Source organism: Gallinula chloropus (assembly GCF_964237585.1).
Source record: "Gallinula chloropus genome assembly, chromosome: 3".
Classification (NCBI taxonomy): Eukaryota; Metazoa; Chordata; class Aves; order Gruiformes; family Rallidae; genus Gallinula; species Gallinula chloropus.
In genome coordinates, this window is record NC_140087.1 from 395049 (window position 1) to 419067 (window position 24019).

General features: G+C 42.7%; 1 protein-coding gene across 1 annotated transcript in view; it reads left to right on the plus strand.

Annotated features, from left to right (window-relative positions):
• The first annotated feature begins 6003 nt into the window (after nucleotides 1-6003).
• Nucleotides 6004-24019, plus strand: part of STX7 (syntaxin 7) — a 34643-nt gene continuing 16627 nt past the window's right edge. Inside the window, exons 1-2 of the mRNA XM_084260998.1 lie at nucleotides 6004-6096; nucleotides 12836-12989. Coding sequence (XP_084117124.1) covers nucleotides 12908-12989 — 82 coding nt within the window. The 5' untranslated portion in view covers nucleotides 6004-6096; nucleotides 12836-12907. The remainder of the gene's footprint in view (nucleotides 6097-12835; nucleotides 12990-24019) is intronic.

The window sequence follows — 24019 nt, forward strand, 5'->3', positions numbered from 1 at the left end:
CCTGAGCCTTCATGTGCACTGTAGAAAATATTGTAGGCCATATCATGGTATTTCTCAATAACATTCTTCAACACCTACAGATCCCAGGTTTAAACAGACACACCGTTCTGTGACTCACCTTTCACAACATTTATCCCAGCACACACATCTTGTTAAACCCTTGTGTTTGTTATGTGATGCTATGGTTGTTATGGTTGTTATCAGCTACTAAGGAGTACCCTGTCCATACTAACCTAAAAGAGTTGTTGCGGGTTTCTGAAGAGACTTTCTTCATAGACAATTGTCTTACTTTTATACAAAGCAATTGGGGCTCGTTTGCAAAGTTTCAAAGGGTGTATGTCACATTTCCAATACAAAAAGACAAAGGTTCAACTACAGGTGGGATCAAATGTCTGCCTAAGCTGGTGGCCAACAGCAGGTGAGACATCAAGGTTTCTCTGATACTTTTTACATCACTTTTTCAACCCACAGGGGAAAAAAAAAAGCTACATATGGGAGACAGAATCCTTCGTTCTTCACTAGAGTCCACTGAAACCTGTTTTATCTGTGTGTGCAAAAGGCTTCTCCGTACCTTTGCACACCCTCTTGTCTTTGCTCCCCATCTGTTCCACTCCCACTGAATAAAGAGATTTAGAAGAAGGGGGAAAAGGGAAGACAGAAGCTGCACTGCATACAGTGCAATTCCAGATATCAACAAGTGGTATGATGCTTTATTTTGTCGTTTTCATTTATTTTCCCTAAGAAAATTTCATTTCCCTTCTCTTTCCTGAGATTCCCCATCCTCTTTTACTTGCTTGTTTCCAAAGAAATGCATCGGTCTGCTTACAGCTGTAACATATGCTCACATGCTTGGGCTGAGCAAAAGAGGTCAGTGTAGGTTCTCAGTTTTCTTTGGCTCTGCATTTGTGCTGTCACAAGGCCAATTTTAAAACTGTAGATGCTGAAAAGTTGAGATCTCTGTTCGGCAGCAACATGCATGGTAAAGTTTTGTGCTATTCAAAACAGAGTTATTTCCTACCTCACCACTATGAACATTTTCTCAGGAAAAAAATTAAATTGTGGTAAGCAGTTGAAACTTCTATAAAAAAAAATAACAAGCAGCCAGATTACAGCTCCAATAATCCTGCTTTCTTTTTCTGTTCATGGTATGTAAAACTATTATTGGGTATGAAGGCTGTTCAGATTTGTAGTGCCTTCTAAAAAAAGTCATTCCACCATACAGTCAGCTGCATATTCTCTGAGTAACAAAGAACAGCTACAGAAAGCATGTAACTAATAGTAGGAAACCAGCAGGTGCCCCACAGCCTGTTGAAAAGACTGGTCAATTTTCCACTAAGAGTGGCAGGCAAATAAAATGGGCAAAAAAGGAACTACACAGCAGACATTCTGTGGGAAATCAGTGCAATACAGTGATTATTGTAGCAACCACATATTTTAATATATGCAACAAACTGTAAAACTCTTTTCCCACTTTTTTCTCTTATTGTTACATGTTTCACATGGCAAGAAGAGTTTCTTCTACTAGAATAAATGAGCAACAGCTTTGGGATGTTGTAATCTGTTCTGATATCTGTTTTTCTCAAAGCCTTTTAGGTTTTGTCCATAATCTTAAGACCCTACTCAGAAAAAAATATCAGTACTCAAAATAATTGAAACTAAAGCATATGTCTGGAAGAAGAAGATAAAGAGGGTTTGTGTGTTATTTTCTGGGATGTCCTGAACGAGAGTGACTGTAAAATGATGGTGTTTTTAAACCGAGACATGTATGAAGCCTTATGTCCAGAGTTCGAGTGTCATTCAATCTCACTTCATTCTCCCAGAGCCTGATGCACCCCCATTTTGCTATATTTATCTTCATTGTTTCTTAGGACAGAAGCCAAGGCTTCTACTGCTTTTCTGTCTTCTCATGTTCTAGCAGAAGGTAAAAAACCCTAACCCCTATTTCATACAGCTGCAGACTTTCTACAAGGGCAAGGACCAGGCTATAGAGTGAAAGGCAGAATTTCATTCCTAGAAAAAATCAGGTGCCAAATTACCATAGAAATATATAGGAAAGCTGTGGTACATCTTGAAATGTCTAGGCTGTGGGACGTGTTTCAAGATTAAGTCTCTTAAATTTAATATGTATGGGTAGGTGTTTATAACTATGGTAAATGTTTAAGCACTGATTATAGCTACAGCCAGGACGGCTCTTTAAGCTCAGGCTCTAGTCAGTGGATATTCAGGGTATGAATCACTTCCCTAGTGCCACCTAAGGTGTCACAGGGAAGCTGAGATGTCTACATGGGGCTAAGATCCAGCACCAATGAAGCAGGAGCTGAGAGCCAGGTAGGACATATCTGGGCATCTGAAATGGCACTAGATACTCACCTCTGGGGCACTGAGCTTAAGCAAGGCATGTAACAGAATGTTAGACATTTAGCTATATAGAAATCTGCAAATCTGAAACTCAGTCTTGCCCTAGAGGCATCTTAACAACATTTTTCAGTGATACTTTTTGCTATGAACTCACTGCAGCCAAAACAATACAGAAAAGGAACTTCCACTCAGTTTCTAGTTGTTTTTTTGATATACTTTCTACCAGTCCTTAACAGAATAGAGAGGGACATGCCATGAATGCCTTCAACTGGCCACTTGTTTTGAGTCCCATTGCATGATCTGTCTTTATAGTCATCTTTTCTTCTAGAGGAGCTGATCGAGCCTCCCTCAATGGGTTACCACTGTCTATGCTGCCATAAACTCCCGTGTTTTTTCTCCATGGTTTCAAAAAACAATGCAGGTAATTATGAACTGTAAAATGAAGAGGAGGAGAGAGAGCTGTAAAATAATAAAGATTGATTGCTCAACAGTGACCTCATTTTACAAATGAAAATCTATTGGATTCTATAACAGGTAGTGGTTGATCACGAAGTCCTTACAGTTTTACACTTTCAATATATTTCCTTCTGTAGATTTGTATTTCTTTGTTTGAATCAAATATTGCCATTTAATTTTATGCCCTTTAGAACTCTCTGTCATTCTGAAATGGCCTGGATGAAGGGAGAAAGGTTATGCATCTGCAAGTATTATTTAATTAAAGATTGGTCTCTGAAATACTTGTATCAGCTCATTTCATTACTGAGGATGAAAGTATAATATGGTCTTTGAAAATTAAGCAGAAAGGCAAAGAAAGATTTGAAAATAAGTTGCTAGTAAACTTTTTCTTCTTCTTTAAGGAAACATTCTCAATATTGGGAATAGAAATTTTCTCTATTTAAAACATATACTACCATATTCATTACTGCTGGAGACCAAATACCAGCCCAAATGACATGCAAATGGTCAACATATTTATTTTGGTTTTACAGGCCATTCTGCAATATAATTACCCGATAAACTTGTTCAGGCTGGAAACTATCATTCATCATAATTTTTACAGCATCAAGTGTAATAGGAACCTAATCTAATTTCAAGTTCTGGAGCAGATATTCTAATTAAATTAGCAAACGGAGATGACGACAACAATAACAGGAACTGCTGCCACTCATGACATGTATTAGTAACAACCAACTTTGCCATCTATACCAAACACTGGCAGCATTGCTCTTCCTATCTAAAATTAGAGGCATGCAAGTAAAATGCGATAGCAGAGAATCAAATTTGCCCAGAAGGTAAATTACACATCACTTAGGCACTGCTCACGCCATGGAAAGTGCACACTCATCAGGAGCATGAGGCCAGGGTTGGGCTGCTTCCCCTTCAATTCATCATCCAGGCATGGGGAGCTGTACGGGAATGACTGCCTTATTCCTGCGTCACTGCCAGCCCCGAAACTTGTGCCACCCGCCCCACTGGGCCCATGTGCCTGTGAATTCAGTGCCAGGGCAGGGGCAGGAGGTGGGAGGCAGGAAAGAGAGTCAGGAAGGTGAAGCCTTGGTGTCTGCATGGTTTCTTGTATCTTCTCACTCCCTTCTCCAGTGGCAAAATGCAGCTGTTTGCAATCTTTTTCTTCTTAAATGTGGTTCCCAGAGGCGCTGTGGCCATCGCTGATGGGCTCGGCCTTGGTCAGCAATGGCTCCGGCCTTGAGCCGGCTGGGGTTCGCTCTGTGGGGCCTGCAGAGAGCTTCTGGCTGCTGCTTGCAGAAGCCACCCCTGCACCCCCCTTCTCCACCAGAACCCAGACATGCAAAGCTACAACATCTAAAAAGGTGAAACAGAGCACATTTTCCCAGTCAATGGCTTTTCTACAGGCGTAGAAGTACCTGATCAATAAATAGGACTTTCTGGCTGGTCTCTTAGATCTCAGAATCACAGAATCACAGACTGGTTTGGGTTGGAAGGGATCTCAAAGACCATTTAGTTCCAACCCCCTGCCACTGGCAGGGACACCCTCCACTAGTCCAGGGTGCCCAAAGCCCCATCCACCCTGGCCTTGGACACTGCCAGGGAGGGGGCAGCCACAGCTGCTCTGGGCAGCCTGTGCCAGGGCCTCACCGGGACGAATTTTTTCCTAATATTTAATCTATATCTACCCTCTTTTAGTTTAAATCCATTACCCCTTGTCTGATCACTCCATTCCCTTGTAAACAGTCCTTCTCCAGCTTTGCTGTAGGCTGCCAGATGTATAAAGATGCATATTCCTAATTATTTTCTATTATTAAACAGGCTATTTAAATATTTTCATAGTATGGACAACATTTTATTGAAAAGTTCGTTTTTTAACAAAATGTCTGTAACATTACTGCAGCCAGTATTTAAAGAATAATATCACAAACATTTTTAGTTATTGAACAATAAAGGGCAGATGTGGATGGTAAGTGAGCAAACAGCAGTTAAGAAGCAGCAAAACACCCAGCATTGTGATGAAAGTGTTTGGAATACCTTTTTTCCATAGTATGAGACTGAATATCAATGTCATGACTGTGTACTCCCTCCAAGCTATAAAAAGAAGCACCAAAGCAGTTATCTGCCAATGAAGCATTTTCAATGACAATGGGTCATTTCTTTTAATTGGAGGCACAAACACTTGGAGATAAAAATCAAGGTGAGGCTTTAATTCAGAAGGTATGTGTATTATACTGTCATCAGCACAGGAGTAGCAGGGTCATCTTGGATCTGCTTCAGTATGTCAACAGCATGGGGGCAAACAGCTGCACACGTAGCTGTGCTCAAATCACTGCTAATCAGAATAGCCTATTAAAACTAGAATGAAGAAGCATACAGCATTCCTATAGCAAATAGGCATATTAGAATGCTTTTTCATCAGTAACAGCCTGCAGATAAAGTAGCCCAGCCCCAAGGCTCTGGGGAGCTGCAATTTTTGCTTTGAAGGACAGTGGAGGATGCAGAAGCACCCCAGGTGCTCTGCAGGCAGCTCGAGGCTCACCTGCTGGTTCTTCTTGGGTAGCTGAGCCAGGAGGAGACTGCATTTCCCCATGTCTCTGCTCCCTGGTGCCATGGCTCCTGTTGTCCCTGTAGTCACACAGGGCCTTGCTGCTCCACGCACCCACACCAGCAAGGCCAGCCATGTGAACTCACCCTGCGTTTTCTGTTGTTCCTGGTATCACTTGCCCCCTCTCTCAGATAAAGACTGTTTACAGGCACCTTTAAATGTAACTTCCCAGTTTCTTCTGTCCATTCCTAATTAGAGACTGACCAAACCTGAAAGCAGTGCTTCCTGGATGGGTATTCAGATACTAACAACGTATTTTTCACAGTAATATTGTTTCCTTACTCATGTTTCCCCCTCCATTCCTGTTGCAACACCGTCTTTTCCTTGAACTACACTCTCCCCCGCCCTTTTTTTCCACCAGGGAGGGCCGGGTCCTGGCGCAGTCCACGACCAGGACCGCTCCGTCCCCATGGGCACACCCAGGTCTGTCAGCCTACAGCTGCCGTCCACAGGCCCGAGCCCCCGGGCCGTTCCGGGAAGGCCGCGCAGCCCCGGCCGCCACTCCTCCCCGATCCCTCAGCCCGCGGGCGGAGCAGCAGCTCAGCTCCGCCTCCCCACGCCCCGCTGCCATGGTGGGCCGGGCCGCAGCCCGCCTGCTCCTCCCTGCCTCTCCCCGCCCTGCTGTAGCCGCTGCTGCCGGTTCCTGAGGCGCCTGGTGGGAGTAGGTTTGTCGGGACTGGGTCGCGGGGGTGGTTGCGGTCCGCTCGGAGGAAGGGGTGGCCTGGGCCGTGTCCGGCCGGTCGGGAAGGGGCTGTCAGCGCGGGGAGCCTGTCAGGGCGGCAGGAAGGGCCGTGGCGCCCCGCGGGCCCTCGTGGGGTCGGGGCCGATCCCCCGGCGCGGCCCTGCCGCCTGTCCTGGGGCGAGCGGGGCGGCTGCGGGCGGCAGCGGGGTGACCGGGCCGCGGGGTGGGCAGGGCCGGAGCTGCCGGGGAGGCGCGGTTAAGGAGCGCGGCCGGTTGTGTCACCACCACTCCCTCTTCCCCGCACCCCTCCCCGTGACATCCCCCCGGTGTCACGGCTTTGGGCTTGGCGCTGACCGTGATGCTCCAAGGAGAAACTGACTTGTAGCGTAGGATGGGCACCTTCGCCGTATCGAAGCGCTGCCTGTGCTCTTCCACATCCGAGGTGAGCAGAGCGTGTCAGCAGGAGGAAGGGCGGTTATAAAAGCTGCCTGTGTAAATAGCGAGCCCAGGCCTGGCGCGTCTGGCCCCTGGCCCGATGTTATCTCGGCTTTCCCGGTGAGCGACTCGCGGCTGCACCAGAAATGGGCCCTTCTCGAGACTGTAGAAGGAAGTGGACGGGTTCACACCCCAGTGCGTGAAATGCAAGGCAGTGCATATTAACTGACGCTCAGCGATAGAATCCCGGGATCCTTACTGCCAGGAGTGATGTGTTTGTGTGTTGTGACCCCCTCTGCTGATGAACAAGCCTTGCAAGGGCAGGGAGACCAGCCAGCACAGCGAGCAGAGCCCTCCTGACCCATGGGCGTTCAGGTGTGTGCTTTGCCAGCAGTGCAGCCCTTCTGCATGGAGGCTGGGGTTTTGTGCAAGTGCTGTTAATTGAAAAGGAGGAAAACAGGTTAAAATATGTTAAAATTAGAAGAAAGTGATAGGAACTGGTGGCACTGTGTTAAACTATTTATTTTCCCTTCAGAAATGTTAAGTAGCACTTCTCTTGGTGGCTTACATTGAAGTGAAACTTTTGAGGGTGAAGAAGGGAAAGAGACCGTGAGCTGTATATAGTAGTCATTAGCCCCCTGGTAGCCTCAGAGAAACTCGTCATCCAGCACAATCAGATTTTGTGCTAAGATAACTTCTCCCTCCTTGTACTTGACCTGAGCATTTGGTTTAGAGTGGACAAGCTGTCTCTTGGGTGAGAACATGGAGCATTCTAGGTGTCCTGTGGTTCTGGTCCATCTTCGTTTTCTCATGAGGAGTTTTTATCTACCAGCAGCACAAGAAACCCAGCACTTTGAAAAGGCATCTCAGCTTTGTTTTCACCCATCTCATTCCCTCCCCAATTGCTTACAGTACCTGGTGTTCATTTTTTTACTCCAGCTTCATTGTCAGGCCTCTGTGCACTCCTAGGAAACGTAATCCCCATACTTAAGGCGTTTCCCCAAGAACTAGTATGCTCTTTTAGGCTTTTGAAAGTGATGTGCTTCCTTCACCTGATTCATTATAAACACTGGTGTGGATGAATTAGACAATGATAAGCATATTAGCTATACACACTGAGCATTGGTGATGCATTAGGCCTAATAGTATTTCAAGCTTCTCTAATTTAGTTTTCCACACTATCTAGTTCTAAATGCCACTGCTTTAGATTGCATCTTTGTTGGACAGAATCATTTCTAGGGAAAATTACTACAACACCAACCAGTGGCACAACTTAATAATTGTTTTCTTTAAAAAATATATATACATATATATGTATATATACACACACACTTCTAGCCATCACAAGATGTAAACTGGATGGGTTTTAGTATGTTTCGGCATGACTGTTGTAGAGCTGGGCAGAGCCAAACAGAAAATTATCTTCAGAGCACAGCAAGTTTTAAATAAACTTTGCTTGCTGTCGCCTACCCTCTGTGGATTTAAGTTTGGCTTCTACCTGAAACTAGATGACAAAAGAAAATCTGGAAGCTTTTTTTTCCCCATTTAAGAATGCAGGAAAGAATTAATTTGACTGTATTTTGTTTGCGTGTTTATTTATGCAGGTTTCTATTATGGAACCCCCCAGCCTGCCTTTGTGGGCCAGGATTCCACCACATTAGGAGCTGTAAAAACACAAAGTAGAAAGTATGATCTTTGTCTCTAAATATTTTAATTTAAGTATAAGGGGGAAAAGCAGATTAATTCAGAAAAAAAACCTTAATCTCCCTTATCCCCACTAGAGAAAACGGTGACAGATTTAATAATCACCTATATATTACTGAGTCAGTAGCTGTAGGTTTATTAGAACCCCTCAGCTGCTGTAGCAGGGGGCACTTATATTACAATGTATGGTCTGCCCTTTATTCCAAGAGCTTTTTATGTTGTTTTTTTTGTTTGTTTGTTTGGTTGGTTTGGTTTTTCAAGATTAATTTTACCTGCTGCAGAGTAAGTGCTCAAGTCAGCAGCAGATGCTGCCCAAAGTTGGTAGTGTTTTTTCAGTTGCCTTAAGCAGGTGCCAAAGTCACTCCATAGATACATCTTGTCTAATATTCATATTTGGCTGGTAAAACCTCCTAAGGTTTAAGTAGCTAATGCTGTGACTGGCTGCAATTCTTTTTGCCAGAGTCTTTCAGCTGGATCATAATTTTGGCCTATGTTTTCACCCTGCTTGAAGGATTTTGCTCTTTTTTTTGCAGCAGCAGTTTACAAAGGAAGTAACATTTATGGGTAGGTTTGGGAGCAGCTTTGTTTCTGTGACCTTTATTAAAAAAAAAAAAATCATACAAGAAAGCCCCATGATTTGTCTCTGGACATTTAAAGGCATAAAATCCCAATTCACATCAGATTTAGATTTTCAGATATTTCTATGGAATGCAGTGGGTACGTTTTGCCTTCTGAAGGTTAAAGATCCATGTAAACATTTCTAGGTTCTGATGTGAAAACATTGCTTAAACAGTACAATTGTTGTGTAAGGGTTCTTGTCCTAATGTATGGGCTAGATTTATAGGAGAATATCTAAATGAGAAAATACAGAATAGATTAGATGCTTATTAACTGTAGCCTGCAAGATACTTAGGTGACTGCATCTGTGACTGCAATGTGTCACGTCACATTGTTTGGTCCTGATGGAGCTTTCAAGAATGGCTCTGGGGAGCTCTTTGGTTGTGGAGGTCCCACTTAGTTGTTTCTGTATTTGACAGTGATCTGACTGGAAATAGTTGAGTCAAAATTGGATTTTTTTCCATGCCTGACAGTCACCTTTCTGGAAAACAATATGGTGCTAAGGTTCATTTTTGCTTGGGTATGGAGTGACAGGATGATGCAGGAATCAGTTCATGCAGAAATTAAGAAAGATACACAGCAATCCTTTGAGGTCTTTAAACTTCATGTATGCACAGAGGGGCTTCAGTGGCTGTTGATGAAGTGTTCTCATGATTTCATTTGTGTCAGTAAACTGCATTCTTTGGACTTTCTTCAGTAGGTTGACAAGCCGAGTTGCCACTAGCCGTACTTCCATTCTGAGGCAGAGATGTTGAGCGGCAGATAGAAGGTGCAACCAAAAGCTCACCTCTGACTGAAACTTCTAGAGGAACTGAAGACTGCCACAGATGCAGCTCTGTTCCAGTTGGAATGTGAAGTGTACTTCCCTCAACTGCAGCTGATGATTAACTTTCCCGTTTTAAAAGTTGTGCAGGCAGGAATTCCAAATCATGACAGAGCAGTTAAATGCTGTGAAAAGAAGTAATTTCTGTGGAAATTCAGAGTCCTGGTGAATGCTCCTATCACCTTGGGGTGGCAGGCAATACTTGGTGCATGCATCTGTTCTGTTTCCTGGTGGTTGAAACCCTGACTTTGTCAAAGGCATTAGAAATTCCCAGTGGTTTCCCAAGGGCTCAGCTGTGTCTTTTCAGTGGAGCTTGAGTAACTCAGGAGTAACAAGTGAACGGTGTCTGAGTGGGAGTAGCGTGTTGGTTGGGTTCAGATGCCAGTGTTGCTCTGAGAACTAGAATGAGGAAGAAGTTCTCACTTTCTGTTTCAAAAAGTTTAATGAACAGATACAAAGCTTTCATTCTCTTCAGGCTTTTCAGTTTGCTGGGGAGTTTGTGGTGAAGGTTGGGAGGTGATGAGAGGTGAGAGCATCTTACCTCTGTTTCTGTCTCTTACCCAGACCAGTAGCTTACCCTGTCACCACTCTGTATTATTAACATGCTTGGGAATGGCACTGCTGGTGGGAGAATCTGTCTGAAGTAAACCAGCTGTCTATTTAAAGTATATCCTGCAGTCTTTGCAGTCTGTCATCTGAACATCCTCTCATTACACACTGTTTGGTTGCCCAACTATGTAGATAGCAAGTTTCAAAGCTTACAGTCTTATTTATTATACAGTCTGGTTATTTGTCAGTACAGAGCAGTGCTTGTGGGTTAGCTGTAGACATTTTCAGGACTGAAAAAACGTCACTGCTTTTGTCAGTACTTGGATGAAACAATCTGGGTGTATATCTTGATTTCAGTGCTGTTGCTGAGGACAGTTAGGGGCAGCTGTAACTGCATTCACTGTCAATGAATGCAAATAGGAAGGGAGAACGAAGAATTGTGAAGGACTGTATGGTTAGTTCTGTAGCCTTTATACACAATGTAACTTGGTCTCTTGCTATCTTTTTGTTGAAGCAGCTGCGTTTTAGTGTTTAACTTTTAACATTAAATATAATCCTTAACTGCAAAGTATTTTTAGTCGGTGGTCATTAGCACGCTACTAACCTATCTAGAAATAGTCATAGCTTTTAAAAGAAAAACAGTGTCTCAGTCCCAAGAAGTCATCTTTTAGGTGGTTTCTTTGGACTTTATGCCTACAATTGTATTTTCCCCTAAATTGACAGAACTTAGTCAATACACCAAAGCATAGAGCCATCTACTCACTCAAAGGTGTGCATGGGTTTGGTCTTACAATAACAATTCAATGCAGTATTGCCTAGAGTTTCCACAGAGATGAAGGGTTGTTATGCCAGCCTTTGACCAACCAAGTGGGGTTTAGGTTGCCTGGCTCACTGACTTTAGACTTTAGTGTGCGACCCAAAATAACTTAAATCTGCATGTGGGACAGACAAAGACAGGAAGCAATACTCAAGAGAGCTAGCATGGCTAGTGGGCGATTGTGCAGCAAGTATGTAAAAGAGTGCAAATACACTCCCTGTCTCCTCATCTGCAATCAAATTGCTTATTGCCAGGGCCTAAAGACTCCAAGCAGGGTTTGGGACCCAGGTGTAGCAGCCCTTGCAAAGTTGTGCAGGGCTTGTCTTCACAATGGCAGCAGCTTGTCCACGTGAGCCTGACCCCTCTAGTTACATTCCTGGTGAAGTTCTGGTGGGATGGGTTCGATGGCTTCGGTGTCTTCTTGGCAGCTCCACTACAGATCATTTTGTATCATAGAGATAAGAAAACAGCCATGTTTGAAAAACAACCAGGGTGTTGGTGTGCTGTATTAATACAGTCATTTCTGAAGGTGAAAGAAAATATTTGGCAATAAGGCTGTTAATTGTTTGGTGTTTAAAACAAAGCTCTTAAGGACTTGAGTTTACAAACTGTAGCACAGCTGGTATTGCACGTGGCAAATCAGTTGGCCTTTTCATTTCCTCCTTTTCTGTTCAAACATTGAAATGTGCTTTGTCTTTCTCTCTGAAATGTAGTTTTAGCAGTGTCTGTTAACCAGAAGCTGACAGGCCAGGAGAAGAGGACACTGCTTGGAAGGCACATGGTTTGGGTTGAACAGTGGAAGTGTGGGGAACTGGTGGGATTACACTGTTGAAGCCACAAAGGTGATGTGCAGGAGGGTGGAAAGGATAAAGTTAAGACTAAGCACAGCCTAGAGGAAATTGTGGGGTTGTACTGGATTCAGGCATGCTGGATTAGTCTGCATTCTCACTACAGAACAGATAATTGCCAGTTTTGTTTTGCACGTGTACCCTAAACTATGTCTCATTAATTTAGATTTAGAGTATTTTTGAGCTTGTGCTGAAATTTGGTCTGTAGGGATGGAAAGCAGGCTGAGGTATCTCTAGTATCATATGTGTGTGCTTTTAGGGCAAGTGTATTTGTGAGCATTTGTGTTGTCAGACTTTGAGCTTTTTAGATAAGATAGTGTAGTTCTGGGTGCAACCCTCCCCCCCACTCCCCAAATGCATTTGTATAGCTAAGTTGTTGAAAAATGAGCTCATACCGAGAAAAACAGCAGTTGAAACAGGATAGTGGCAGTTCATAAATCTAGTGGCTTATATATGCTGTATTGGTAGGATAGGTGACACGTGGTGTGTAAATAACCATCTAATTGGTTTGGGACATAATTCATCAGAGGATTTATCATTGACAGGTTATACGAACAGCTTCTTTTCTGGAATGACATCAAATGAAAATACATATTTTTCCTTGCTTGCAGTGGGGAAAATAAGTAAGAATTTTGACAGAGGATATGTTTTCTGTGATGTAGCTGCTGTAGAGTAATTGTATATCTTAAGTTTTGTGCATATCACTAAGAATCTTAATAGTGGGTGTTATTGTAGGAGATTCAAATATATTCCTTGATCCTTTTTTTATGAAAGCATTCCCTTAAATTCCATCTTTAAAGTAGTTTTTGGAGACGGTAAACATTACTATATGGAGTTTTCTGTAATCTTTTCCTGTGTATTCTTCTTTAAGATGATGAAGACCTTTGGAAACCAAGATGTAACTCTGTTTTCTGGGGGTGGGGTTTAGGTGTCCTTAATAGGTGGAGACTCTCTGACTTGTTCCCATCGTGGATGATCTTGACAGTGAATCTACTCAGCCATGTCCTACGGTGCAGGTTCTGGGGATCCAAATCAACTAGCCCAACGCATAACCTCTAACATCCAGAAGATCACACAATGCTGTAAGTCACATTTATGCATATTTTATGTACAACTTTAATAGTGGGGGTGCTCCCCTGTTTGAGGTTAGTTTCTTAGATTCATTCATGGAAATTCATACTGTGACTTTGCCTGTTCAGGTTTGTGGCACCTCACACAGCAGATCTAGTCCTTCATCTGTATGGTTAACTGTGATCTCTCCTGGGGAAGTGTAGTATCATTCTGTATCCACCAAAGGAATGCATAAGTAGTAAGATGCAACAATAATAGTAATAAGCCAGTTTTGTCCTGGCCAGTTATGTGGCGTCTTAAGATGGTGGGTTGAGATGTTTGCTGAGCAAGGATTGCCTAAATATTTGCTGGAGATTGAATTGTTTAGCTGGGACAGAAGCTGTGGCCTTGCAGCTTGCCCTTGGAAGTGCATATTAGATACATAAATAAGATTGTGCAAGTTTTATTATACCTGTGCTTAGATTCATGTCACCTAATGTTGTTTTAGCCCCTTAACTGGGGTGTTCAAGCTAGAGGTAAGTTAGGCTGTTGGGGGTTTTGGTCCTGTTCCATCTTCCTTCATTTTCCATTATATTTTTAATACAAACTCCAAATTCATTCTGGTAATTTAAGTATGTCATTTTTTATTAAAACTTTGATCTTTGTTTTGCAATACAAGTTTCAGGACTTGGTATTTGTAACACAGACTAATGGCACAGATTGGGCTTTCACATACTTTCTTCACTTATATTTTGTATTTTCTTACAGAAAGAATTTCTTTAAATCTCACTAGACAGGAAGAAAAATTACATCAGGGTTATATTTCCTCAACCTAAAGTTAACAAACCAGCTCTGCAAAAGCTCTTGTGCTTGATTTCCTAAAGTCTGCTCAGGGAATCCACTCAGTCTCATGGCATCTGACTTGGTCTTCTAGAGATACCTGCCAACCTGTGACAGACACTGAGGCTCCAGCATGTGAGAGAGAAGTCTTGGTTGTCAGGTGAAAACATGAAGTGAAACTGATGTTTGAAACTGGAGGATTGCACAGGCAGTCGCTGAGCATAACTAACGATCTCCTGCTGGACTCAGCGAGTCCTTAGTCTCACCCTGCCTTTTCCGTCTCCTCTCTTGCTTTTGCTGTCTCTCCTCTCACTTGTGACTAGCAAGGTGTGCTAAAAGGAAGCTTCCCAAGTTTAGATAGAATAAGACATGCCACAGGGGTTACCTGCAATCCTGCTTTCCTTTCCTTTTTGAAATTTAGATGGATATAAAGTCTGAGCAATGGACAGGTGATTTCTGCCATTTCAAGTCAATTTCTCTTAGCCCTACTGCTGCTTTCCTCAGAAAGGGGAGCTCTGCCTTCCAGAGTTCCAGCTGAGTGCTTCTCTAGGACTGCTAGGTGCTCAGTGGGATTCTGTTTGTTGCTGCTCTTTAGATCTGACTGGACTGTGATCACTGAGTTACTCCTGTACTCCAGGCTTCTCTGGTGGATTTTTACAAGGATCTAGATCTAGGGTGTGCTGAACATGTTTCCTGGATTGAGCTCTCTAAGGGCTTAGGGACACTTTTCTAGCTATTCTGTTCCCATGTGTAGTCCAGCTTTCTGTTGGAAAGTGCAATCTGCAGGGACTTCTACATCAAATGGGGAGAAACCTGCAAGTTTAGGGACCTGTCAAGCTAGGCTGCTGCAGAGCAGGTGGCTCTTAGCCTGCAATTTAGGATATCTGTTAGGGGATGGGGAGAGAAACAGGAATTTTGACCCTAAATCCATGGTTTTCCTTCTAAGCAGTTGACTTGATTTTGCACTTCTGTCCAGAAATGCTTAGTGTTTGTGAGGTGTGTCAACACATTTGAAATCTTCCTGGTTGGAACTGTGTAGATATTCTTGTTTTCAGAGTGAGATTAATAGAGTAAGAGAGTTTTGTTGCAGATTACCAAGCCATTTCAGGAGGTCCCTCAAAACTAATTCATATTTCTGCCAACATTCAAGCAAACTGTGAATGCTACCAGGGAGATACACGAGATACCGATTAGTTGAAAGGAATCTGGCTTTTTCAGCTAGAAGCTGCCCCTTTAACTTGGGTGAGAAATATAGAACTTCCTGAATTAGACAACACTGTGCTGCTGAGATTTCATAATACACCAAAGTGTTATAGGAAGTAGCATTGGTTGGAAAAACAGTCTACTGTAACACTTTTTTTTAAGGTTGAATTATCACACACAACCCCTCCAAGTAATAAATTTGATCTGGCTCTTGTTTAACTGTTTTTAATATGCCACACATATACAGGATGAAATACATACATTAAATACCTCACATTTCATAATGCATCCACATGTCACTGCTGTTGTATTAATACTTGTGATCCTTATCTCCTTTCTTTCCTAGTTCATGTAGTCCACTGTTACTGATTGACAAGCAAAGCTCATCTCTACTGGTTTAGCACACCACTTCAATAATTAAATCAGTTGCCAAGTATTCTCTTTGTTTTGGGTTATCCTGTGATAATGGAGAGGACCTATGTTTGTATGGGGTAATAGCTGGTTTAGCTTAGCACTTTTAACTTTAAAGAACAGATTGATTTTTATTGATCTGTTGATCTGGTGGGTCATACAGTTGATTGTTATGTTGAAGCTATGTTAAAAGTTGTAATTTGCTTCTGCCTTCCCTGAACACCAGCTCCCCCCCTGCCCCCATGAACTACTACAGTAAATGCTACCGGTAGTAGGCTGTTTCAGTTTCTTTGGAGGAGAGAGTGGCTCATATTTAGGACCCTGAAGATACAACTGAGCTATGGGAAGTTGCATACATTACTGTTTGCACTCTGAGTTCTCTTGGCAACTTAAGCTGGAAGGGCACCTCTATTTGTCTTGGATGCCAAATGCTAGAGCGACCTGTAAAAAGAAGGTCCTTTCAACTGTTCTTTAAACAAGGATGCTCAGTTGTGCATTTCCAGCACTTCTGCAGAAACATCGCTTACTAACATCTAGGGAATGGACTCTGCTTTCCTCAGCCCAAAACTCATGTTTTATCAGTGACATCCCCAAGCTCAGGTTTAGGGAACTCATCTGTGGAACGTTTCTCCCTGTCTTTTGTTAACACTGCTCCACTAAGCATCTGGAATTGCAAAAGTTAAGGTTCTTGATATCTGATGTTGAGCAGCAGGCCTCAGGCAGGAGGAGAGTTAGGCTCTCAGACTCACTCCTAGCTTTTTTAGAGCCATGTGACTGAGCAGTGCTATAAAATCTGCTGAGCCTGAATCGTGTGCTTAAATGAGCTGCAGTGTTGCGTGGTGAACCTTGGGGAGCAGCGATGCCTGCCAGCCGGTCTCACAGGTTTAGGGTCTCTGTGATACCAGTGATGAGAAGCAGAACTGCAAGCAGCTAGGGAAACTTCAGATTTAAACTGTAAAAACCAGAGAGGTGTATGATGAGCTTTGGCACCTCTTAGGCTTAGGTATCTGCTAAATTTCTGTCATAATAGAACACAACTTAGACAAACTTTCAAACCTTGATCATATCTGCAGTCTGGTCCCAAGTAACTGTAATTCTCATTCTTAGATCGTAAAATCTAGTTGACACACATTGTTTTGGACTTTTGAAGTCTGAATTTAAAGGTGGTTGAGGTTCTTCCCTAACTTTGTGAATAGAGAGAACAGAATATAAGGAATTATGTAGGGTGTAGAGCTCCAGCCTGTCCAGACTTTGCAGATGGAGAACCTATCAGCAAGGTGTTTTAATCAGTGTTTACTAAAGGAGCAGTCACTTCAGAACTGGGTTTCATAGGTTGCACTCTCTACTTATGTGGCAGATTAATGTCAGCTGCTATTAACTTGAGAGAAATCTCAATGTCTTTCTTCAGTGTTTCCTTGAAGTATTTCCTATTGGTCACTCATTTACAGCAACCAAATAGACAGTGAGGGTTATGCACAGAAACAAGATGAGCTGGCAAAAATTATTTCTGTGTGACAGTCCTGCCTGCTTAGAAATCGGTGTTTGTATTAGGTAGGTTCATTTCATAGCATCACATACTGGTTTGGGTTAGAAGGGACCTCAGAGACCCTCTAGATCCAACCCCCCTGCCATGGGGGGGTTGCTTCACTAGACCAGGTTGCCCAAAGCCCCGTGCAGCCTGGCCTTGAACACTGCCAGGAAGGGAGCAGCCACAGCTGCTCTGGGCAGCCTGTGCCAGGGCCTTACCACCCTCACAGGGAAGAATTCCTTGTTAATATCTATATCTACCCTCTTTTAGTTTAAATCCATTAACCCCTGTCCTATCACTCCATTCCCTTGTTAACAGTCCCTCTCCATCTTCCCTGTAGCCCCCCTTAGGTAGTGTAAGGCTGTGATAAGGCCTCCCCAAAGCCTTCTCCAGGCTGAACAAGCCCAGCTTTGTCAGCCTGTCTTCATGGGAGAGGTGCTGCAGCCCTCTCATCATCTTCATAGCCCTTTTCTGGACTCGTTCGAACACCTCAATGCCTCCTGCGTTGGGGACCGCAGAGCTGAATGCGTACTCACACGTTGCTATAGTAGGGACTTGCCTGGTAGGCTGAAACCACTGAGTCCATTGTTTCTTTTTCTTTTTCCTCGTCTTGAGGAAATCTGGTCTTTGAAGAAATGGGAACATGGAAGTAGAGTGGGTAAAACCCAAAAAGTTTAATTTAAAAGTTTCAAAGTATGTTCACTTCAGACTTATTACAACTGTGAGGATGAGAGGGAGCAACTCTGAAATCTGACAGTTTCCTGATTTTAAAGAATTGATTCTCTGTGTATACCAAAAAAGAGAGAAAAAATATTTTGTTTAAAAAAATATTCCCAAGAGAGGAAAAACCGGGATTTGCATTCAGGTACAGGGACAACTCCACAGCTGTAGGAATAGGAAGGAGTGGGGCCTCTTCTGTTCAGCTGGAAATACTTGACTCGTGTCTCTGACAGGAACTGTCCAAGAAGAAGTAGCCAGCTGTGGTTTTTCCTCCCCTACCTACTTCTTCTCTAGTCTCACTCCCATGTACGGGTCATTGGGGAAGCAGACTTGTATGATTTTCTTTTGCTTTGTTCCTGATGTTTTCTTTGTAGCTACTAAATATGTTACTCTCTGCAATCAAAGAAAAGCAAGGACACAGGCATTAGAGAGAGAAATGTCATGTCTCTGCTGACATCTTAAGCTGGACTTTGGGAACTGCTGTCTTAGAAGCATTTTAGAATGCTGTCTTTTGCTTTGCTTTGGAACACAGAACAAAGCCTGGCCTTTAGATAAAGTACACACAGAGTTTTGAGGAGTTTCTTCTTTGCAAACTGTAATCAGAGAGTTACAGAACCTACAGTAACTGAAATGAGGCATTCTCATTCCTGACCTACCTTTTCCTTCCCAGCTTCTCCAGTTTATAAAGGTCATGGCAGGATTTTGTGCAGTGGCAGTTGCAGAGTCACTAAGAATGGCACAATCTACCCTTGCTCAGTATTGGTAAGGTCACTGATAAAGTATTTGACTTGGTCATGCATACTGAAAATTCCTTGCAGCTTGTACTGCAAGATAATAAAAATAAAATACATTTCAGTAGCCACAATCCACATATGGCAGAGGGAGCCTGCCTAGCTTTGGGAGACTCTTTCTTACAGACTCTGGCTTTCTGCTGACTTCCATTTCTGTTCATCAAGGTAGCACAAACATCAGTTCATATAGAGTACATTCCCAGAAGGTCAGCTTCAGCCAGCAGAGATCACTGTCATGTGACAGCAAGTTTGCTCTATTTCTGTTGCATCTCAAGTTTTCTATAAGCCAGTATTTTCACTGAATGTTGTTAAAATGGCATTTGAATCACATCAGTCATAAGGCTTAGCTTTTCATCTCATCTAACTGTAGAAAATCAGAGGCACGCATGAAACCCTAAAGAGTTTTAGAGTTTCCAATACAAGCCTTTTTGTTGTGGTTTAAGGCCTGTAGGTAGCTAACATATACAGCTAAACCAGGCTGAAACATTCATGAAAGACTCATCTGCCACTATGTTTGTAGCACCAGCAGATCTTCATGATTATTCTTTAGCTAGAGAAGGATGCAGATGGGCAGGTGAAAAGTAAATGAAACCACTGAGGTGTTGAAATCGAAGCCTGTATGAAAACAGAATTTTCTTTTGGCTATATTTAAAGTGTGGTTTTGTGCAGGTGTGGTTTTAAAGCAAATAGACTTAAAGCAGAGCTTGTTGGGACTTTTCTTGGTGATATTGTCTGAAATTTCCAGTTAGGTGCTATTAACCAGAATTTAACATTGTGGGAATACACTAGTAGGAACACTTCTTTTATTTTTTTTTTTTAAATATTGTTGCTGCTGTCAGGAAGGTACATTGGATTTAGGATGGACTTCTAGCAAAACCTGGAAAAGTTTGGTTATTTAGGAGTTTTGAGCATCCATTGTGGTCCTCCACATCCCATTTCGTGGACTTGTTCAAGGCTGAGGAATCAAGCTTGAATCTGCTATATCCAAGTCATAACCTGAATATGGAAGGAGGAATTCAGATTTGGGTCTTTCTAAATGCCTGCCTTCATGCAACGAGGCAAGGTTGTGAAAACCATAGTTGTTTTAGAAATAAACTATTTCTGAAAACTTCAAGCATGAATTATTTGCATACTGTTCCTAAAGGCTTTGTTCTATGTAAAGCAGCATATATATTTAAGGTAGTATGCCTCACAGACTTGTTTATGAATTTTGAGAGTTTTGTTAATATTTTTTCTGTATTTTGTCTTGTTTGTTAAAAATATTTTGGTTCTGTGGATAACAACATAGGAAACAATGCCTTAGGAGGGTGACATTGCACGAGAGGGACAAGGATTTATTTATGCTAGTTGCCGAATAGAGTGAAAAATAGGTTTTCCATGTACACCCCAGAGGGCTCTCTGTGTTACTTACTATGTGCAGAAAAGACAGGATTCTTCCTTGTTCTGTGCTGGTTTGCATTAGCTTCATTACCTAGTCTGGGCGACAAAAGAGCCCTGTAAATTAAACTGTCTTATTTCAGAAGTAGTTTAAATACCAGTTGTAAAACCACCATACATTCTACAAATGGCAAGGTGAAGGCATCCACAATTTTGTCTGCAACGTTTGCTTTTCCTGATGGATTGAGTATCAAAACAGTTCTGCATTTGCAGCAGAGAGTGGAAGGGATGTGGCCACAGACCTCACGCTCCTTCCTATCTCTAAAGAGTTAAATTTCAGAGTCTTTCGAAGGTACTTAAAATCCCATTCTGTTCTGTTGGCTTTTCCTACTTGTGGGCAGAAAAAGGGGAGAGTTATGTGGGAGTGTGATTGTCCAGAGGGCACTCTGTTACATCTCTTACAGCACTGCTGTGCTGGAGGCTGCACTCCAGTTAGGGCTCAAAATAAACCCAGGCTGATGGCGAGCGGCCCCCAGAGCGACAGGTACATGCTTGTGTCAGCCAGTCTTCGATTCCATGTTAGCTCCTGAGCTAGCTTCCTGTGCCACTGACCTCACCTCTTAAAAAAAGAAGTTGTTTTCCTTGTGTAGGTGGGTTGGGTTTGTGGTGTTTATACAGCTATTGTTTACTGCAGAATTGTGCATCACTTTCATAGCTTAATAAGCTACTGGCATGCTTTAGGGAACTGGTCAACCTTTAGTGTTTTGGGGAGTTCCCAGGGGTATTTTAGGATATGAACATAAAGTGTTTATAACTTGATTTAATGACTTCCCCTTGGCTGAGCTGTAATAATTGATCATATGGTCAGTTATTGTACACTTAAACAATGTGTGTTTAGTGTTTTGTATGCCCACTACTTCCATCCAGTTTCACGGTGTCCTTGAAAGACCATGGGAAGCGGTAGTGTGCTAGCACGAAATAATGACAGCCTGAGCTCCAGATGCTGTTGCTGATGTTTCTGGTCAGTTTGGGGCCATGATTCTACTTAGAAATGCTATAAGCACTAATAAATACCATCAGGAAAGGGTGCAAGCCTTGGTGTTTTCCCACTCCTCTATGCTTAAACGTCTTTAGTCCTTAGAGCTCTGATGACAATCTTCATCTCAATCCTCATTTTATTTTCTCCTTTCCACACATACTTCCATTACCATTTCTCTGTGCCAGTGTATTTGCCTGTTTTAGAACAATCAGTGCTATACATTGAGTTAAGACGGAACAAAGCAAATTACTTAAAACCCAGTTACTGATGTTTTTAGATGCTGTGTTCCAATTAGGTGAGCTCTTGGTCGTGGAGGTGCTTTTGAGTAAACCGGTGTCTCTTGTCTGGTGTCCTGGATTTGATTCCTTTAATGGACTGTCCTTGGTTCTAGGGCTACCAGGGTGTATGGCACTGTGGCACTGTGATTTATTTAAAATGATAGTGAGAGTGAACTACACTGCTAGCTTTAAAGAGGTGCACTCATGTGGAATACTTCAATCTGCTGAATTTATTGCAACTACATTAGGTTGCTCTGTGTGACAAGTTTTATAAAAGATTGATCTGGGAATGTTTTCTGCAGTATCTGGCCATCTTCAGTCCAGTACCCTTGGTTCAGGTGCAGAAGGAAAACACATTCAATTGGATTTGAATAAATTGAAGAAGTCTGTTGTCCCCAGGCAAAAACAGTCTGAACTGGGGTAATTTTTACAAATAATTATTCTATTCCTATAACCTCCTCTAAAGTGACCCTGAAGTTTATTAGATTCTGCACAACTTAATCTTTAAGTGGATGTGCTGCTTGTTGACTCACTTGTTCAGCAGAAAACAAGTAGGAGATTTCTTCACAGTTACTAAACCCGTGGCAGCACAGATAAGGTCTTTGACAAAGCATTTCTGAATGGTGACTGCTGGTGATGTATATACTGCTTATTTGCTATATGAAGCCATAGCCTAAGCCTTGTGTGGAGCAGACTTTCCTTTTGGTGTGTACAAAGGAACGCTTTGCTGTTTCTGTTCGTTCTGCTTGTGCTCAGGACTTGGGAAGATGACTGAAAATGAATGGCTTTAAAATCCCCATTGTTAGTTTTAGTCCTGTGAATCTTAGGCAGTGACTAAAGCCCTCTCTGTCCCTCTTTAAGTAAAAGATGGTGGGGTGGAGGGGATCCTCACCATTACAGTTAACATTCAGGAACACCTGTATCTGCTGGTTGCCACAGTGCTCTGCCCCTTTTTCCTGTGACAGGTCCCGAGCCTGGCAGTTCCAGGCAGGTTTAGTTGTGCTCACCCTGCCTGCTTGTCTGGTTCCTGTCCCCTGCAGTACCGTGCCTCCCTGCTTGTTGCCCCGGCTGCTGCTGGTGTTTTTTCCAAGCACACCCAATTGGAAGCATTAGACTGAAACCTGTGCTTCGTGAAACTGGGCGGTGTGGTAGGGCTGGCTTGGACTGTAGCACTGAAGGAAACTGCACTCTTGTATGATCCACGTGAGAAGTGATGTTCCAGGCTGCAAGAGGGTAATAAGCAGCACTCATTAAACATATCCACCCTGCCCTCCCGGCAGTTTCATGCTTCTATGTTGTGGCCTTCTTTTTAGGACTCTGCCAGCTGGGGCACAATCATGAGAGTTATGCATCGATTCACCCCACTGTCTCCAGCTGTATGGTCATGGCCACTTGAGGATTTAAAGTCTGTTTTTCCAAACATTAAATACACTGGAGGTTTAGGTGGGAGGACATCTGTAGGTAACCTAGGAAGGCTTCTCTCCTTTAGCGGGAGTTACTGCAGTGTGATCCAAAAAAAGATGATTCTCATGCTAGGGATGAATGTGGTGCTTGAACATTTCTCAGCCTTGCCAGTGAAGTGGGTGACCTGCAGGCTGCTCTTCAACTCCCTCCTTTCACTTCTTTGCCTTTCAAACATGAGGATTTTACACCATAGTTAAGTTTGGGGTTTTTTACCTCTTTTTCTGCAACAATGGTACAGGCTGTACAGTGATTACAAATTTGCAAGAAGTTGTTTATGTTTTGGTTTTCATTGTATTTATTTATTTTTATCTTTAATTATAAGTTTGAAACTTCATGTTCTTAAACATTTCTTAAACATTTCCATGTTCAAGGAGCAGAAACAGCAGTTATGCCAATATAGATTTACTTGCGGTAATGGAACAGCTGCGTGGTGGTATCTGAGAAACAAGGGAAGATGAGGAGAAAGATGAAACTTTCTTCTTTCCCAGCCAACTAAAAGCCAGCTATTAACCAAGGATAATATAGTATGTGAAATACAGGATCATAGAATATCCTGAGTTGGAAAGGACCCATAAGGATCATCGAGTCAAACTCCTGGCCCCACACAGGGCCAGCCAGGTCAAAGCATGGGACTGGGTTCATCGTCCAGATGCTTCTTGAACTCAGTCAAGCTCAGTGCTGTGACCTGGTGAGTCTGTTCCAGTGCCTGAACACCCTCCCAGTATAGAACCTCTTCCTAATATCCAACCTGAACCTCCCCTGTCTCGGCTTCATGCCGTTCCCTTGGGTCCTGTCACTGGTCACCAAAGGGAGGGGATCGGCTGTTCTGTCTATGGAAGATGATATTGTCTGTTGCAGGTCTGGCAGGAACGTGTTTCTGGAATACTCCTACCTGTTAAAAAAGTCAGTATTTCCACTGTAGCTAGAACTCATGCAGAGAAAAGGAGGCTTTTTTGAGAGGCAGCATTACTATTTCTGTGCCTTTTTTTGGTTTTGTTTCCTTTAACTAGAGGGAGAGCTTCCACTGAGGAGAAATGGAACCACTGTTTGGCTTAGCAAAAGTAAACATGAGCTGACTCTTAAATAATTTTCTCTGTAGGAATTCAGGTTAGGTCTTAATTGTTTCTCAGGCTCATCATTAACCATGTCTGACCTGTTCCTGAGCATGTGACTGGCCCGAGAGTAGCTGAGTAGCTTTCATCAGCTGATAGTTATGTATTATGAGATCTAGATCAGGAATGCTGCAAAGACCAGTGAAAAGTCTTCTTACTAATACAGCATTGCTTCTTTATAATACAAGACTCATTTTTGGATGGAAAAAATGAGATTCTTTTCTTTTGCATCTGAGAGCAGTTTCTTGGAGAAAATGCTTTTTTGCTGGTATGTTGTTGTGCTCCCCACTTCCCACACT